The sequence below is a fragment of the Scyliorhinus torazame genome, chromosome 2, assembly GCF_047496885.1.
Source record: "Scyliorhinus torazame isolate Kashiwa2021f chromosome 2, sScyTor2.1, whole genome shotgun sequence".
NCBI classification, from domain to species: domain Eukaryota; kingdom Metazoa; phylum Chordata; class Chondrichthyes; order Carcharhiniformes; family Scyliorhinidae; genus Scyliorhinus; species Scyliorhinus torazame.
This window is the reverse complement of record NC_092708.1, coordinates 135974658-135993807: the sequence shown is the minus strand read 5'-3', so window position 1 is coordinate 135993807 and position 19150 is coordinate 135974658. Positions and strand designations below refer to the sequence as shown.

The window sequence follows — 19150 nt, the reverse complement described above, 5'->3', positions numbered from 1 at the left end:
TTAGGTGGTCTGTAGTAAACCCCCCAACCTTGTGACAGCACCCTTCCTATTCCTGAGCTGTACCCAGATTGCTTCGCTGCCTGAACCCTCCAAGATGTCCTCCCTCCGCACAGCTGTGATATTCTCCTTAACCAATAATGCAACTCCCCCACCCCTTTTGCATCCCCCTCAATCTTGCCTGAAGCATCTAAATCCTGGAATATTTAGTTGTCAATCCTGTCCCTCTTTCAACCAAGTTTCTGTAATAGCAACATCATCATAATTCCACGTACCGCTAAATCAAAATGTTGCCTCATTTGGTTCCGCGTCTTCAATATAGCTACCACCACTGGGCTGGATGTGTGTGTGTGTGTGTGGGGGGGGGGGGGGGGGGGGGGGGGTGGAGGGGGGGGGTTTATGGGAGTGCTGCCGTAGCGAGTGCTCGGAGGGTCATTCCCCTTGCAGGAGGACCTCTCCAGCCTCACCCATTCTGTGTTTGGCTCTCGTATCCATCGCCTCACCCTCTCGGCTGTGGCCGCCCAGTGGTAGTACTGTAGATACGGCAAGGCTAGACTACCCATGTTTTTCCTCCTTTGCAGTGTCGACTTAGGGATCCTCTGATTTCTCCCCCTCCCATGAATCCTCTGGTTTCTTCTCACCCTCACACACACAAAAGGCATAATCATTTTGTCTACTTTGTGGAAATAGGCTTTGGGGATGACGATCGGCATGGATCGCAACAAGAAGAGGAACCTCGCAGTACGTTCATTTTGATCATCTGCACTCACCCTGCCAGGGAAAGCAGGAGTGTATCCCATCTCTGTAGGTCCTTTTTACTTCCTCTGCCAGACTGGTCAGATTCCACTAGTGGATCTGTGTCCAGTCATGGGTAGCGGAATTTGTTTGGAGCTAGTTTGAATGGTAGTCCCTCCAGTTCTGTCCCTTCCCCGTTTAGGTTCACTGGGAATGCCTCGCTCTTGCCCAAGTTGTAGCCCGAGAAGGCTCCGAACTCTCTCAGAAGTTGCATGATTGCTTTCAGGCTGTTCTGTGGATCCAAGACGTAGAGGAGCAGGTCATCCACACAGAGTGTCACTCTGCTCTCTGCCCCCTCTTTGCATGCCCTTCCAGCTTTCCACTACTCGCAGAGCAATTGCCCGTGGTTCAATTGCCAGGGCGAACAAGAGCGGTGACGGTGGACAAAACTAGATGGAAATGGGAGGATGAATTGGGGACGGAAGTGGGTTGGGGAACGAAGCACTGAGCAGGGCCAACTCCACCTGCTCCTGCTCTAGGCTAAGCCTCACGCAGTTTAAAGTGGTGCACAGAGCACACCTGACTAGAACCCGAATGAGCAAGTTCTTCTCTGAGGTGGAGAACAAATGTGAAAGGTGCGAGGGAGGCCGGCCAACCACCAAAACATGTTCTGGGCCTGCTCGTCGGGTTCTGAACAGCCTCCTTCTAGGCAATGTCCAAGGTTGTGGGGGTGAAGGTGGAGCCGTCCCCGAGAGTGGCAGCCTTCAGGGTACCGGAGCAGCCAGATCTTCATATGGGAAAGGGGGCCGACGCCCTGGCTTTTGCTTCCCTAATCACAGGCCAGAGAATCCTGCTCAGCTGGTGATCAGCAGCACCACCCACAGCTGCAGACCAGCTGGCACACGTGGCAGAATTTCTCCACCTGGAGAAGATCAAGTACACCATCCAAAGGTGGAGGAGGGCTTCCACAAAGTGTGGGGCCATTCATTAGCTGTTCCATGACCTGTTCGAGGCCAACAGCAACTAGGATGCGGGGGCTGGGGGGGGGGGGGGGGGGGGGGGGGGGGGGGGAGAGGAGAGAGACATACAAGATGGGGAGGGAAGGGATCCCAAGGACAACACAAAATGTCCCCCACCCTCCCCAAAAAACACTAAAAAATAAAACCCCCAGCAGGAAAAATAAGTGGAACGTGCCACCGAGAAGGGAACGAGGGGGGGGGGCCTGTATGTAAAAACCATTGTACATGAGACCCAAACTTGTTTGTAAATATCAGATACACTTGGGCTATTACTCTGTAAATATTATGTGCTTTATATGTTAACATGTTACACAGTTAAAGTTGGAAAATACAAATAAAAATATTTTAAAGAAAAGTTACGTAAGTGTAACACTGCAGAAAATGATGCTGTCAGCAGACATGTAGGCCGGGATTCTCCAAAATCCCGGCTAAGTGTTGATGCTGGCGTAAACACTGGAGTGTTTCACGCCAGTGTTAATGGGCCTCTTGGCCCAGCGATTCAGTGGCCCACAGGAGGGAGTGCTGCACGCAGCTCCGGCGCCGATACGCGGCCCTGCAGTGCTGGCGCGGGTCTGCGCATGTGCGTGGTTACCGTTTCCGTCCCGGCGCATGTGCGTGGTGGCCGTTTCCGTGGCCCAGGGGCATAATTGAACTGGGAGTTAGCCAGATGGTCAGGTTGTTGAGTCACTGCCTTAGGCTGGAGTGAGAGAGAGTGGGAAATGTGAGAGAGTGCGAGAGAGACATTGAGGTTGATTGAGCAGAGTTTCAGGAGAACTGTGGGTGAGACACCAAAGCTGTGCTACTCAGGGCTTGTTTGGATGATTTAGTGTTATCTAATTTGAATATATATAGTATTTGTTATATTCATAGATTTATTTTACATTGGGTGTTATTCCAGCTAGGAATTCACAGTGCTGCACATGTATCGTACAGTATCTCAACGTGAACATGATTTTTTTTCTTCTTGGGCAAGAAATAGCTTGTTAGTGCATTTTCAGTTGAGTCACAGTCATTTTGATTTTGCTCAGGCTTAAATGTCTCAAAAATCTCTTCCAATTATTTACTTCTATAGTAGAGAAGCCAGGCCTTTTTGCTTTTGTTACCAGTGATCGCAAAACCTACCTTCGCACCTTCAAAACGTCACAGCCATTTTTAGCAATGCGAGAATGCAGGTGACTCCAAATGCGCATCAAAACATGGTAAACTGATCATAGACAATTCATCTTGATTGGCAATAGAGTGATTGTGCATCATCAATGATCTGGTATCTCCCAAAGAAATACTTTTCTGTAATGAGATTTTCTTTCCCCCGTTTGGATGATTATTCTTGTGAGATCTGTGTGCACGTACACCATACCGGTTTCCGTGTTGTTAATCCCAAACTGGAGTGTCCAACAGTCTACAGCTTCAATGCATTCGCTCTTAAATCTCCAACTTAAAATGCCATCGGCAGAAAGTTCTCAGAAATTGCGGAAAGCATAGTTTCCCACCATCTTTGTCACCACTGTGAATTTCTTGGGGAGAAACAGTAAACGTTTGTAAGAAGCAGAACTGCTGCACATGCTATTCCTTTATTCTCCATCAAGATATACTAACAGAGGTATTGCGTATGGGAAGGGAGCCTTAAATAGACAAAAGTTACACATACCCTGCCTCAGTGTCCTATATCTGGCATGCAGTGTATTCAGTCAAAATGTGGGAGGCTACACAACATGGAAATCCTCATGTTGAAACCCTTCTGTGGCCTCAAAGCTACCTCTTGGAAATAGTCAGTGCCATGCATTCTCGGAACTCAGTAGTGCTACATAAGAAACAGGAGCAGGCCAATGGGCCCCTTGAGTCTCCTCTGTCATTTAATATTATGGATGATCTTCAACCTCAACTCCATTTTTATACTGGATCCCATCTCTCCTGACTGCCTTAGAGTCCAAAGATTTATCAACCTCCGCTTTGAATATACTCAATACATGAATATTGAAGGCTCTCTAGGATACAGAATGTCAAATATTCACAACCCTCTTCTCATCTCAGTCATAAATGGCTGACTCTTTATATTGAAGTTACGTCCCCTACCTCTGGATTCTCCAGCCAGGGGAACCAGCCACTCAGCATCTACCCTGTCAAGTTAGCTTAGCTTAGAATCATATAAGTTGCCAGGCCCATTCTACTCCTTTTCTCCTTGTAGAACAGCCCTCTCAATCAAGAATCAATCTAATCAAACGTTGTTGCACTCTCTCCAAGCAGGTAACCATTCTTTAGCTTTGAAGTCCAAAACTCTACACAGAACTCAAGGTGTGGCCTCCCTAAAGCCTGATACAACTGCAGCAAGACTTCATTAAGCCTTCATTATTCCAGTACTCCATCCAGTCCCTTTGCAATAAAGCTCAACATACCATTTGAACTTCCTAATTGCTTGCTGCGCTTGCATGTTCAGTTTGTGTTTCATGTACAATGGCACTCAAATCCCTGAACACCATTTTCTCACCATATAAAGTTATTCTATCTACCTACATCTGACATTCTACGCCATCTGCCACCTTGTTGTCTTCTTGCTTAACCATTCTATAATTCTTTGGATACTGCTCACAGCTCACTTTCCCTCATAGCTTTGTATCATTTGCAAACCATGATACATTACCCTTGATCCCTTCATCTGACTGATTAATGTAATTTGTGAACTGGTCATTGCGACAGCAAACTAATAACAGCCTGACAACCTGAAAATGACCCATTTATTCCTACTCTGATTTCTAGCCATTAGCCAATCCTCTATCCATGTTAAGACATAGTCCCCAACCCTATGAGCTTTTATTTTGTGTAACAACCTTTCATGTGGCATCTTATCGAATGCCTTTTACAAATTCAAAAATCACAAATAAAATGGGTTCCCTTTATCTACCCAGCTAGTTATATCCTCAAAAAACTAATAGATTGTCAAACACTGCTTTCCTCTCAAAACTATATTGACTCTGCCTATTCATATTAAGATTTTCTAAGTTCCTTGTTACCTTTTCCTTAATAATGGATTCCACCATCTTCCCAATGATTAACATCCAGCTCATAATAATCTTTATTTGTGTCACAAGTAGGCTTACATTAACACTGCAATGAAGTTACTGTGAAAATTCCCTAGTCGCCACACTCTGGCACCTGTTCGGGTACACGGAGGGAGAATTCAGAATGTCCAATTCACCTAACAAGCACGTCTTTCGGGGCATGTGGAAGGAAACCGGAGCACCCGGAGGAAACTCATGCAGACACAGGAAGAACATGCAGACTCCGCACAGTGACCCAAACTGGGAATCGAACCCAGTATCCTGGCCCTGTGAAGCAACAATGCTAGCCACTGGGCTACCATGCTGCCCTATTGGCCTGCAGTTCCCTGTTTTCACTCTCCTTCCTCCCTTGAATTACAGTGCGAGATTTGCTACTTTCCAACTCACTGGGACTGTTCCAGAATCTAGGGAATAATTGAATTTGGCCAAAAACTCAGGCCAAAGATGTGGATTTTTAGAAGGATCTTAAAGGAGGAAAGAGAAGCGGAGATGTTAGGCTAGGAATTCCAGAGCTTAGGGTCTAACTTGCTGAAAGCACAGCCAACATTTGGTGGAGTGACTAAAATCAGGAAAGCTCAAGAGGCCAGAATTAGAGGAGTACTGATATAACAGAGGGTTAAGGGTCTGGAGGAGATTACTGACATAGGGAAGGGCAAGAGGAATGGAGTGATTTGGAAGCAAGGGTAAGAATTCTAAAACCGAAGCACTGCTTGCCCAAGAACCAATGTAGGCCAGTGGCCGTAGGGTTATAGATGAATGAGACTGTGTGAATAAGGGAGAAGTGGAGCATTGGATGATCTCCAGTTTAGAATGTGAGAGTCTAACCTGGAGTTTGATTGGTTAGTCAAGCCTAGATGCAATAAAAGCATGGATAAGGATTTGAGAAACTGAGAAGTAACTGGTCAATGCTCTTCTGTGTGGTTTGGTATTGTAGTTTGTTTCAGAATGCTTATCTGAAGCACCATGGGCCAGTTTATTATATTAAAGACATAAATCTAATTTGTTGTTGCATGCAAAATCCTCAGCAGACAAATATACAGAACTAACTCCCCATTATGATAAAGGCATAAATCTACATTGTTGTTTCATGTAAAACTCTCAACAAGCAAATATACAAAACTAGCTCCCCATTATTGCAAAACCGAATTGTTGATGCACATTTTAGTGAATCTGCAACGGCAGTGGATTGTGAAATCTGCGATTGTTCGCACTGCATTGCAGCTAACTGAGATCTTCGAATGTGTGAGAACCTGAAGGGACTGTTTAATCAAAGCATTGTATTATCTTTTTTTAAAAGGTTGCTGTTTGAGTGGGCACTTTTAATTGCTAGTACTTCATTACTCAGTTGATAAACTTCCGATGCAGTGGAAGGTACAACTGAAAGTCATCTATTACCTGCACGAAGACATGGAAGAAACAATAATTTCCCTCAAAATAGATTGGGCAGCCCGTCTAGAGTCGGAGGTTAATAATTCTACAGTGTGTCCATCTATTTTAATGTTAAGCCTTATTAGACCCAATTTTGCCACACAGGTGCCAACCCATAGGTCACAGCAAATAAAAAGCTTATCAAAGAGTAGGGCATTTGGCACACCTGAATTTGTAAATCCTTTCACTTCTCCACAGCTCCTGGTCTCTCACCATTACAAACAAAATCCAGATTTGTCTTTCTTGGATCCAATGTGGTGGACATTTCATACTTTTCCACACAGAGATCCATCTGCCATAGTTTTGCCCATTCACTTAATCTATGTACCCTGCTCGCATTCTACTCGATGACCTATTTTCCAACCAAATTATGTTACAAGGTTACCTCTCCTGAGCACTTATTAACGCCAATAAGCTCATCAAACACCTTCTGGAAATCCACATAGATAGTATCCACAGACTTCCCCATTAGGTGTAGCCATCTGGGATGGCCACTTACAACTAGGAACACAGAGACTCGCAAAGCCTAGCGGGTAAAATGGACAAGGCAAGACTCAGGCAGGCTCAGAGCCTGAAATGTGTATTTGCAAGCAAGAAGTCTAGACGGTATTGAAACTCCAACCAATCAACATTTTGATGGGGCCGATTAGCATTTGATGGCCCACCTTCACCAAAATAAAGGACTGGTACTCGAGCGACCGGTACAGTCCCAGACATTTCGGCGCCACTCCCTGTTCAGGGGAAGAGTAAACAATGGGGTCAGTGACCGCTTGGGACATGCCCAGCCATCCAGATCCCCGCCCATTTATTGGTTAGGAATCGAACAGAGTGATCAGGGATCACCCAATTAGTGGGGTCCCCCAAGTATAAGAAGAGTTCGCCATATGTTCGTTCTCTCTTGGACCTGGCGCCCCAGCCATGACCATCTCCAAGTGCAGCAACACCAGAAGCAAGTCCAAGTTCAACGCTCGCTACCAGACGGATGAGCCAAGCTGAGCAGCAGTTAATTCTCCAGACTCGATAGATCCAGAATCGAACAGAGGCGACTGTTTCTCTGACCCAAGCCGGGTGCCTGAAGTCAAGTACAGGTTATCTTAGTCGATAGGTGTAGTTAACTAGTAGTGTTTATGTTGCATGATTAATTGTGTGTAAATAAAGTACCCTTGACCTTGAACTAACAAACTGGCGTTTGGCTCTTTGATCGATAGCCAGTTGAACGTTGTGGTGGTATCATTTGATACCTGGCGACTCTGAGCATTAGAACACAGATATCAAAAGAAAGGAGGGCAAACTCATTGATTGCCCTAATTGGAACAGAGCCTCAGGAAAAAACAGTAAAAGGAAGGCGCAATATAGGTGGGGTGGTATGTATTAGGGGTCATGTGGGACTGTGAAGCCGTGATGCTATTGGCTGACAGATCCCGGGTCCTGGTTGGCTGTTGACTCCTGGCTCCGCCTTATAAGAACCCGAGCTTCTCCCCACCGCTTCATTCTGTTGCTGAACTGCTGGGGACAAGTCTCGCTTAATAAAGCCTCATCGACTTCATCACTACTCGTCTCTCTCGTAAGTCATTGTGCGCTACAATTTATTAAGCGAGCTTAAAGGACTATGGAGCTCCGGATCGCCCCGGAATGCCTGCGTATCAGCCCCCATGCAGCGAACACGGCAGCAGTATTTAAACACTGGCAAGCATGTTTTGAAGGCTACCTCCGAACGGCCCCCGGCCGGATCACAGAAGACCAGAAAATGCAGGTCCTGCATTCGAGGGTAAGCCCGGAAATTTACCCTCTCATAGAAGACGCAGAGGATTTCCCGACGGCGATCGCATTACTGAAGAATATCTACGTTCGCCCCGTGAACCAGGTCTACGCGCGCTACCAACCCTCAATGAGACGGCAAAGTCCCGGAGAATCGCTAGAAGAATTCTACGCCGCGCTGCTAATTTTGGGACGGGGCTGCAGCTGCCCGCCGGTGAACGCGATCGAACACACGGACATGCTAATTCGCGTTGCGTTTGTGGCAGGTATGAACTCTCCCCAAATCCGCCAAAGACTTTTAGAAAGAGAGTCGTTAGGACTCTCAGAGGCACGGGCCCTTGCAGCCTCCCTAGATGTGGCCTCGCAAAACGCCCGCGCCTACGGCCCCAACCACGCGGCAGCCCCTTGGGCTCCGTGGACCCCCGTCGCGACAAACCCCCCCCCCCCCTCACAGGCTTGCGCGGTTAAAGCGCCAGACCATCCCGGGGGGGCCCGCTGCTATTTCTGCAGGCAAGCGAAACACCCCCGGCAGCGCTGCCCGGCCCGCGCAGCTATTTGTAAAAGCTGCGGCAAGAAGGGCCGTTACGCGGCTGTGTGCCAGTCCCGGGGGGGTCGCCGCAATCCCCGGAGAAGAACGAGCCCAGCATAGCCCGAACGCTCCCCAGCGCCCCATGTGCGACCCGCGGGTGCCGCCATTTTGGGTTCCGGGCACCACGAGGGGAGGATGGGCGCCGCCATCTTGTGATCCGCCAGCCACGTGCGATTCATGGGGGCGGCCATTTTGTCCACCCCCGACCACGTGCGATCCATGGGGGTGGCCATTTTGTCCACCCCTGGCCGCGTGCGATTCATGGACGCCGCCATCTTGGATGACAACAAAGGACCCCAGCATCGACGGCTCCACGGGGTCCGAAGACGCCGCGACACTACGACCACGACTGGCTTCGGTGACTCTGGATCAATCACGGCCCCGGACGCTCCAGACGACGACAACAACGGTGCTGATCAACGGACACGAGACATCATGCTTGATCGACTCCGGGAGCACCGAAAGTTTCATTCACCCAGACACGGTAAGACGCTGTTTTCTGACCATCCACCCAAGTACGCAAAAGATTTCCCTAGCTGCAGGATCCCACTCCGTAGAGATCAAAGGGTTCTGCATTGCGAACCTAACGGTGCAAGGGAGGGAGTTTAAAAACTACAGGCTCTACGTCCTTCCCCAACTCTGCGCGCCCACATTACTGGGATTAGATTTCCAGTGTAACCTGCAGAGCCTAACATTTCAATTCGACGGCCCAATACCCCCACTCACTATCTGCGGCCTCGCAACTCTCAAGGTTGAACCGCTGTCCTTGTTTGCAAACCTCACCCCGGATTGCAAACCCGTCGCCACTAGGAGCAGACGGTACAGCGCCCAGGACCGGATATTTATTCGGTCTGAAGTCCAGCGGTTGCTGAAGGAAGGCATAATCCAGGCCAGCAATAGTCCTTAGAGAGCCCAGGTGGTAGTAGTAAAGACCGGGGAGAAGCAAAGGATGGTCATAGACTATAGCCAGACCATCAACAGGTACACACAGCTAGATGCATACCCTCTCCCCCGCATATCCGACATGGTAAATCGGATTGCCCAGTATAAGGTTTTCTCCACCGTGGACCTCTAATCTGCCTACCACCAGCTCCCCATCCGCCCAGGGGACCGCAAGTACACAGCCTTCGAGGCAGACGGGCGTCTCTACCACTTCCTAAGGGTCCCATTTGGTGTCACGAACGGGGTCTTGGTCTTCCAACGGGAGATGGACCGAATGGTTGACCAGCACGGGTTGCAGGCCACGTTCCCGTATCTCGACAATGTAACCATCTGCGGCCACGATCAGCAGGACCACGACGCCAACCTCCAAAAATTCCTCCAGACCGCTAATGCCTTGAACCTCACATACAACGAGGAAAAGTGCGTTTTTAGCACAAACCGGTTGGCCATCCTGGGATACGTAGTGCGCAATGGGATAATAGGCCCCGACCCCGAACGCATGCGCCCCCTTATGGAATTTCCCCTCCCCCACTGCTCCAAAGCCCTGAAACGTTGCCTGGGGTTCTTTTCATATTAAGCCCAGTGGGTCCCCCAGTATGCAGACAAGGCCCGCCCGCTAATACAGACCACTACCTTCCCCCTGTCGACAGAGGCTCGCCAGGCCTTCAGCCGCATCAAAGCGGATATCGCAAAGGCCACGATGCACGCCATCGACGAGTCCCTCCCCTTCCAGGTCGAGAGCGTAGCTCTGGCGGCCACCCTTAACCAAGCGGGCAGACCCGTGGCCTTTTTCTCCCGAACCCTCCACGCCTCAGAAATCCGCCACTCCTCAGTGGAAAAGGAAGCCCAAGCCATAGTGGAAGCTGTGCGACATTGGAGGCATTACCTGGCCGGCAGGAGATTCACTCTCCTCACCGACCAACGGTCGGTAGCCTTCATGTTCGATAATGCACAGCGGGGCAAAATTAAAAATGACAAGATCTTAAGGTGGAGGATCGAGCTCTCCACCTTCAACTACGAGATCTTGTACCGTCCCGGAAAGCTGAACGAGCCGTCCGATGCCCTATCCCGCGGCACATGTGCCAACGCACAAATAGACCGTCTCCAAGCCCTCCACGAGGACCTCTGCCACCCGGGGGTCACTCGGTTCTACCATTTCATAAAGTCCCGCAACCTCCCCTACTCTGTGGAGGAGGTCCGCACAGTCACCAGGAACTGCCACATCTGCGCGGAGTGCAAACCGCATTTTTTCAGGCCGACAGAGCGCACCTGATCAAGGCTTCCCGCCCCTTTGAACGCCTCAGTCTGGATTTCAAAGGGCCCCTCCCCTCCACCGACCGCAACGCATACTTCCTGAACGTGGTGGACGAGTACTCCCGTTTCCCCTTCGCCATCCCCTGCCCCGACATGACAGCGGCCACAGTCATTCAAGCCCTTGGCACCATATTCACACTGTTCGGTTGCCCCGCATATATCCATAGCGACAGGGGGTCCTCCTTCATGAGTGACGAGCTGCGCCAGTTCCTGCTCAGCAAGGGCATAGCCTCGAGCAGGACGACCAGCTACAACCCCCGGGGCAACGGGCAAGTAGAGAGGGAGAACGGCACGGTCTGGAAGACCGTCCTACTGGCCCTACGGTCCAGGGATCTCCCAGTTTCCCAGTGGCAGGAAGTCCTCCCGGACGCTCTCCACTCCATCCGGTCGCTGCTGTGTACCACCACTAACCAAACGCCTCATGAGCGCCTCTTTGTCTTCCCCAGGAAGTCCTCCTCCGGAACGTCGCTGCCGACCTGGCTGGCGGCCCCAGGACCCATCTTGCTCCGGAAACATGTGCGGGCACACAAGTCGGACCCGTTGGTCGAGAGGGTTCACCTTCTCCACGCGAACCCGCAGCACGCCTACGTGGCGTACCCCGACGGCCGACAGGACACGGTCTCCCTGCGAGACCTGGCGCCCGCCAGCAACACACACACCCCCCCCGACACCGATCATCCCCTCCCTACCACCGGCGCACCCCGCGACCGCCCCCTTCTTGGGAGGATCGGTCCTCCTCCCGTGCCCGCCCGGGAGTGAAACAGGGACGAACACCGAAACGCTCCCGGAGACGACAACGCCTGAGCAAGCACCTGCACCAACACCGGGGCTGAGGCGATCGACGAGGAAGACCAGACCGCCCGCTTGACTCGTGGCATCGGCGTGACACCAAGAATGTTGTTGGACTGTAACAAAAAATTTTTCTCTTACTAATATTGTAAATAGTTTCACAAACCTTGTACATAGCCCAGTGTAGGGCTAAAACTGTAGTAACATGCCCGAAATTTTCCTCCCAGGACCAGCCTTGTAAACCCCTACCACCATGCGAACCACCACCCCGCCGGGTTCCTTTTTAACAAGGGGTGAATGTGGTGGTATGTATTAGGGGTCATGTGGGACTGTGAAGCCGTGATGCTATTGGCTGACAGATCCCGGGTCCTGGTTGGCTGTTGACTCCTGGCTCCGCCCTGAAGGCGGAGTATAAGAACCCGAGCTTCTCCCCGCCGCTTCATTCTGTTGCTGAACTGCTGGGGACAAGTCTCGCTTAATAAAGCCTCATCGACTTCATCACTACTCGTCTCTCTCGTAAGTCATTGTGCGCTACAATAGGCTACTGCCCTTTTCAAAAAATTCAACTATTATTGGTTGACATGACCAATTCCTGCTGAATTTCCATTACCAAATTCTAATGGTCCAAGTATTCACGTAGTCACTATCTTTGATGGTTGTTTTCCAGTAATTCCCCAAAATGATCATAAAATAACTATTCAGTAGTTGCGTGATTTTTAAATAAAGGACAGGCTTTTAAAGTTTTCTCATCCAAAGGCATAATGCATCAATCTGGAAAATGTTGAAAAATATATGACTAGCATATCTGCAATTTACCCAATTCTTCAATCCCCTGGCATGGACACTACCTGATCCTGGAGGTTTGTCCTTAATAAGAACCATTATTTTCTCCATTACCTCTCATTTTTTTTCAATAAGTTCCTCCCCACAAAATTATTTTTAGGGTCCCTTGTTAATTTGGCTTCATCCTCCACTGCAAATTGCAAAAATAGAAACAAATTACTCATCGTCGTAGAGACGTAGCAGTAGTGAGATACAGCAACAATATTTCAACGCTTTGCATCTGCTGTTTGACTTCTCCAAGTTCTTCTATTCGAAACAGGCAGAGCATTCAGAACCTCAATGAATACCTATCCTAACCCACCCGCATTTCAGAGGAGGCCTGATTCGGAAGTGAGAAGTGCAGAGATCTGGTGCAAGGAAAGTAAATAGAAGCAGATGGCAATCTGATGACAATTGCCACTCCCCTGAAGATTCAGCTGAATGACTAGAGTACAAAAAAGCTATTTCTTAAACTGATAAACAAATGCGCCAATTAAAGATACAGCAGAATCAAAAAGATGAGATAGATCAGGATGCGATCCCACGTTTAGGTTTGAGTAGTCTAAAAATTATAGAAATGAAATCAGACCGAAAGCAATTCATTGGGTTCCAGAATCCAGAACTCCTGGGAAAGTACAGCCAGAAGCTATAAAAATACTGATTTAAACAATGTAGGAGAAAGAATATCTTAGAACCGATGTTCCCTCTCAGTTTCCCCCACTGAGCACCAGACAGGCATTAGTACCTGTGACAGGTTGTTCTGCATCCAACTTTGGTGGTTCAGGTCATTTGTTTGGCCTGAGAATTCTCCATGACCAGGCTCACCATCAGCACAGGTTTGGTCGCTCCTACTTGTTGGCATCAGGCTTCCTGGCACCTGGAATCTACAGCTATGGAGAATCCTAGAGCAGGCCTCATTGTAATTTCCTTGGAGCATATTTTCATTTGGTCACCAGATAGGTTAACACTGAGAAAGTGAAGCTGGAGACAAGAAAGATCTCTCCTGGTTCAACATGAACGAACCTAAGACTTTAGCCCGAATTTCCACTCTGGACTCCTCAGACCCGAAGCAGGAGAAACATACCTGACTGGCCTGATTTTTATTCCGAGGTGGGGAGGTGAATGGCTGATAAGTGGAGTTGGCCCACCACCCCTCTAGGCAGTGCAGACACAGCCAAAGGGGCAGGCAAGTACCCAAAGGGCTGGTCAAGATGCCCACCTCGGTGATCTGGAACTTTTCCAAGCCCTCAACCCTCATCCCCTGCACATACACTTCCCATGCCCCATCACCTATCCCATGCCTCCTCATCTATCTGTGGAAACCCATGACCCCCCGCCCCCCCCCCCCCGCCAAACTCATCTCCATGGCCCTTTATAGCCCCTATGGCAACGTAATGTCAACCCGTGTCCCCATCCATCAACCTTTGCCCATACATCCTCTGAGCCAACTAACGCAATATCCACCAAAAGCTGACCTCAGATGCCATGCTGAGAGTAAAGAACATAAAGTTTTAAGTATCTACTGCAGAAAAACATTCTCATTCATAAAAACGCATTTTGTATATTTAAATCCCTTTAAGTACTTAACCTTTTATAGCAACAAATATTTGTATTCACAGCCCCACATCAAAGACAGCTAATCTCTTTATAACCATTTGGACCCGTCAATCAAACTGTGAATTTTCAGCTTCCCCCCCCTCTCCCAATGTGATGACAGATTGTGAGTTGTGGAAGCAGTATAAATACTATAAAGGTAGCCCTCAGACTACTGTCACCAAATATCTATTGAAATTGCAAACACCAATTTTTTTCAACTGAGAGACAGACCAAGCCTTAAAAACAAATTAAAGAGCAGGGTATTTAAATGACTGAATGGCTCAATGCTCCCCAGACCTTATGCAACTTTTACAGACATTCACATCCACTCTTAACAATTCCAAAAGGGGTGTCTAAACCTCTCCAAAAAGCTCTGGTAGGTTTAGACCTATTTTATTAAATTTGTAAAACTTGAATCATGTTTCAGAAACCAGGATGACGACAATCACTTCTGAGTAAATATAGCTGCACTTTAAATGTTCTACTGCCTCCATTCACCACAAATGTGTAAAGTACATACCCTCTCCCAGAGAAATGGTGGGGGTAGGATTTCTAAATTTGGGGCTCACATCTCGTGAAAATCCGAGCCTTATTCTACAACTACTGCAGGTCCAGGCATGTCACTTAAGGGAAGTACTGGAAATTCCAAAACAGTATTACTGGGGTGGAGAGGTGGTGGTGGTAAATGCCTCAGCACCCCCCACCCCCATTTACTCTTAGTTACACCTAGTAACTGAGTTTTTTTAGACACAAAAAGGAGATTATGGGCGAGGTCAAACAGCCTGATTCGGTGACACGAAGCAGCTATTAACTCTCGCAAGAGGCCTCTCGTGAGATCTGCGATGCTTGGAATGGGGGATCTAACCAGACTTCGTGAGACGTCATGATCTGGACCTCGCCCTCGCTGAGTGAGATCCAGATTAACACATTTAAATGAGTCGTTAGGCTCATTTAAATATGCTGGCGCCCGATTCTCCCGAGGCCCAGGAACGAAGGCCCATGTCTTGGAGACCTTTCCATGGCACCATTTAGCACTAGTCTACACAAACGTGGAGCAGGTATAACGGCACCTGGGGGTCTCATAGGCCACTGGAAACCCCTGGTGGTCAGACAGGGGGAAGGACGGTTACTCTGGCTCTTTTTCTGGCAACCAGGCACTTGGCAGTGCCAGGTTGGCAACTTGGCACTGTCCTATAAAGTGCCTGGGTGGCACTGCCAGGGTGCCACGTGATGGTGCCCTGGTGGCACTGCCAAGGGCTGGGGCATGAAGAGTGCGGGGTGAAGGGTGGGGGGGGTGCAAGGTGCGTATGAAGGGGCATCCGAAAGGTTGGGGGGAGGGGTGAAGGACGGGGGTCCAGAAAGGAAAAGGGCCTGAAAGGGGTGGTCGCGAGGCCTGAAAAACAGGGGGGGGGGGGGGGGGTCGATCATGGGAGTGGGGTCTCCCGGCTTTTATCGGCCACGCTGTGCTGCGGCAAACTGCTTTCCCGGTGCAACATGGCCGTTGGATCGTGCCCTTAATGTGGGCTGGACGAGGGAGAAACTCCCCAAGGCCCAAAACAATGACTAAGTGTGGATAAATACTGATGTGGATCTCACAAAAAAAGCCAGCGAGGATCACCCTGCTAAACTTGTCCAAAATGACACTTAGAAATTTTTCATTAAATAATAATAATAATCGCTTGTCATGAGTAGGCTTCAATTAAGTTACTGTGAAAAGTCCCTAGTCGCCACATTCCGGCGCCTGTTTGGGGAGACCGGTACAGGAATTGAACCCGTGCTGCTGGCATTGTTCTGCATTGCAAGCTAGCTATTTAGCCCAATCGCGCTCTAAATCATGAATGGAACAGTTCTGTAGAAGGGTCATATGAACTCAAAACATTAACTCTGTCCCTTTCTCCATAGATGCTGCCAGACCTGCTGTGTTTTTCCAGCATTTTCCTGGTTTTATTTCAGATTTTCAGTATCTGCAGGATTTTGTTTCATTTGACTATATCCGTATTTTAACTTGGGTAGAATTAAGAGCAGAAAGTTAAATAGACACATACACTTTATTTATTCATGAACAAATAGGGCAGCACGGTAGCCTTGTGGATAGCACAATTGCTTCACAGCTCCAGGGTCCCAGGTTCGATTCCAGCTTGGGTCACTGTCTGTGCGGAGTCTGCACATCCTCCCAGTGTGTGTGTGGGTTTCCTCCGGGTGCTCCGGTTTCCTCCCACAGTCCAAAGATGTGCAGGTTAGGTGGATTGGCCTTGATAAATTGCCCTTAGTGTCCAAAATTGCCCTTAGTGTTGGATGGGGTTACTGGGTTATGGGGATAGGGTGGCGGTGTTGACCTTGGGTAGGGTGCTCTTTCCAAGAGCCGGTGCAGACTCGATGGGCCGAATGGCCTCCTTCTGCACTGTAAATTCTATGAAATTCTATGAAAGATCTTCAAGAAAAAGAGAGAGGCTGGAAATGGGAGGCAAGAGGAGCAATCAGGTGACAAACGTTCCTTTCTATTTTGCTCAAGTGTGACAACGCAATGCTCGATTTATGGAAGCAGAGTATTTGACTGTTATTGAGAGGAAATGAAGCCATTCTGACATTGTCAGGTGGACAAGGGCTCACAGTTTCAAAACTTAATTAAGCTCTTAAGTATTGGACATATTGTGGGGGGGGGGGGGGGGGGGGGGGTTTAAATTGCCACCTGAAAAATAGTGACATGCCCTGGAAATTTTGATTGGGGGGGGGAAAGAGGGGATTCCCAGCCATTCCTTAGACATCCAAGGTTCTATTGAAACTGAAATATCACTTCTTTCCAACCATATTTCATCCCCTTGAAATAAAGGCCCAGATTATCCTTGAGATTACTTTTTGTACTTCAGCATTAGCTTTTAATGGTTGGTGCACATGGACAGCTCCTAGATTCTCATCATTAAGAAATATTCCGATGCCTTTGTTAGATCCAATGTAGGTGACGCTTGCCTACATTTTTATGCTTATGTTCACTCGATATGCTTTATTTCCACCCTGCTTAGCAGGATTCCTGAAAAGTACAACAGCGCCTTCAGCTTGGAGGGACCAATACAACATGTGACAATGTGGTCCAGCACAAAAATGCCAAATTGTTGCTGCATGTGTTCCAAATTGCTTAAGATTCTATAGTTGCTATAGATGGGGGAGGGGGAGGAGGAGAAAGAGAGGAGGTGCACTTATTTGTCGAGAGGTGGGGATGCACAGAAACTATAGGGAGATTCAGGTGTGAAATTATGTTTGTATGTGGTGAACCAATATTGTCTTTCCACCCATATATTTTGTCAGCCACCCCTACAATAATATCAAAAGATCTGTAAATGAGTGTTTGAAGATAAAGAGTGTTATAGGAACAAAAAAATGACGAGCACAGCTCAATGTGAAGCACAGCAGAATAATATCTTAACCAGTGCCTCCCATTGAATGAGAGCAGTAAAACCATATTTCACACAAACTAAACAAATCATTTTCTTTACCCAATTTATTGCATTGTTAATACTTTCATTTTTAAGTTGGGCAAATAACAAAATATTATACTCCCCAAGAGATGTAATACTGGCTGGATGGCCAGTAAAGCTGCGTGTGTGTGGGGTTTTTTTTTGGGGGGGGAGCCATGGAGAGACCAGAATATATCTGTAGAAATGTAGCATTATCAAAGCTTGCACAATCACGTGTAGAAAATAGTAAGCTCCCATGAGATTTTTTAAAAATCTGTCATATTTGTCCTAGATAAGGATAGGTACAAAACGCTGCAAAGTACCAAGACAGTTGCATAATTCTTTAAACCGTGCTTCTAGTTTTCTCTTTGGAACCTTATGCAGAAACTGAACTGTGCTATCATTGCAACTAACCTAAATGTAGTTCTTCACAAATCCCTTCAGGATTTTGGCCAATTCTGCATTTGTAAATAATTCCAGGATTTACTATTGCATCCTCACGGGATGAATTTGCTTTTGGAGCACCAACAATAAACCTGAAGTCACAAAAGGAAACAAATTAGGGAATAAATATCAAGTCAGTGATGCCTAGAACTTTTCTATACATTACACTTAGCTCCACTGACAAGACACTTTGGTTTCAAAACTTTTGCTAATTGGAATAGATTGCCTGCCATTTAACTCTGGGATTTGTCTGAACGTCACCAGGCCCATTTTGAAATATAGCAAAAATGGACTTTTACCCGTGTATTTGTTTTTGGATTTTAACTGGAAAATTTTCAAAATCAATGTCACTGGTATTTAAAAAGAAATAAAGTTCATTGCATTGCCTTTGTTTACACTTCGCCACCAATCAAACCAAAAATGTGATATGAACTACATCAAAAGAAAAACTCACCACTTTTCGCCTTTATAACTGTGTAATAGTACCGAATAGCCAAACAATGTTCCTTTAAGTCCTTTCACCAGGACAGGACTTTCCAAATCCAGATTGTATAAATGCACCGTCCCGAATAAACAGCACAGAACCAAGTTCCTCCAGATATCACACCAGTCCAAGCCCTCCACAAACTTCTTCAGTCCCATTTTCTTTTCAACTTTAGTTGCACCATGAAACAAAAATGAGGGAAGTTCTGCTCCCCAACTTGAATCTTATTCCGAGACTTGGCCACAACAGAAGCGACTAAACCGCATAGTAACACCCACTGACAAAACCCACCCGTTCTTTGCAAACACTCAAATAAAACACCGGCCCCGAGTGATGACTGCCCAGAGTCCGCGGTGGGGGGCGCTGTTCACCTCCTAGCCCAGAGTCAAGAGCAGGGCGACCTGACCAATAGAGGCCAAACCAGCATAACTGTGCATACGTTGCTCTATTTCAAGCACTAGGTTCATATGAAGACACTTTCAATTATGAAATTTACTTTATAAAAATTCTAATTGTAAAGGAACGTGGTGTAAGCACAAGCGGTTCGCGGCGGGGGGGGGGGGGGGGTGGTCTGAGAAGGGATACCATGACAGGTTTTGCGAGAGGGATTTGGCACGGGCTCATCAAAGAGAACCAGAGTGGATTTATGAAAGGCAAATTGTGTCTGGTTAACGTATAGAGTAATTGAGGCATTATTGCACAGAAGGAGGCCATTCAATCCATCG

At 47.8% G+C, this 19150-nt stretch overlaps 1 protein-coding gene across 2 annotated transcripts in view; it reads right to left on the bottom strand.

Annotated features, from left to right (window-relative positions):
- The window catches only part of itga4 (integrin alpha 4), a 315916-nt gene extending 297262 nt beyond the window's left edge, over positions 1-18654 (bottom strand). For both annotated transcript variants that reach the window (XM_072477536.1, XM_072477545.1), the window contains exons 1-2: positions 18396-18654; positions 17912-18033 (exon numbers count right to left, since the gene is read on the bottom strand). In XM_072477536.1, coding sequence (XP_072333637.1) covers positions 17912-18033; positions 18396-18583 — 310 coding nt within the window. In that variant the 5' untranslated portion in view covers positions 18584-18654. The remainder of the gene's footprint in view (positions 1-17911; positions 18034-18395) is intronic.
- Between the last annotated feature and the right edge of the window lie 496 nt (positions 18655-19150).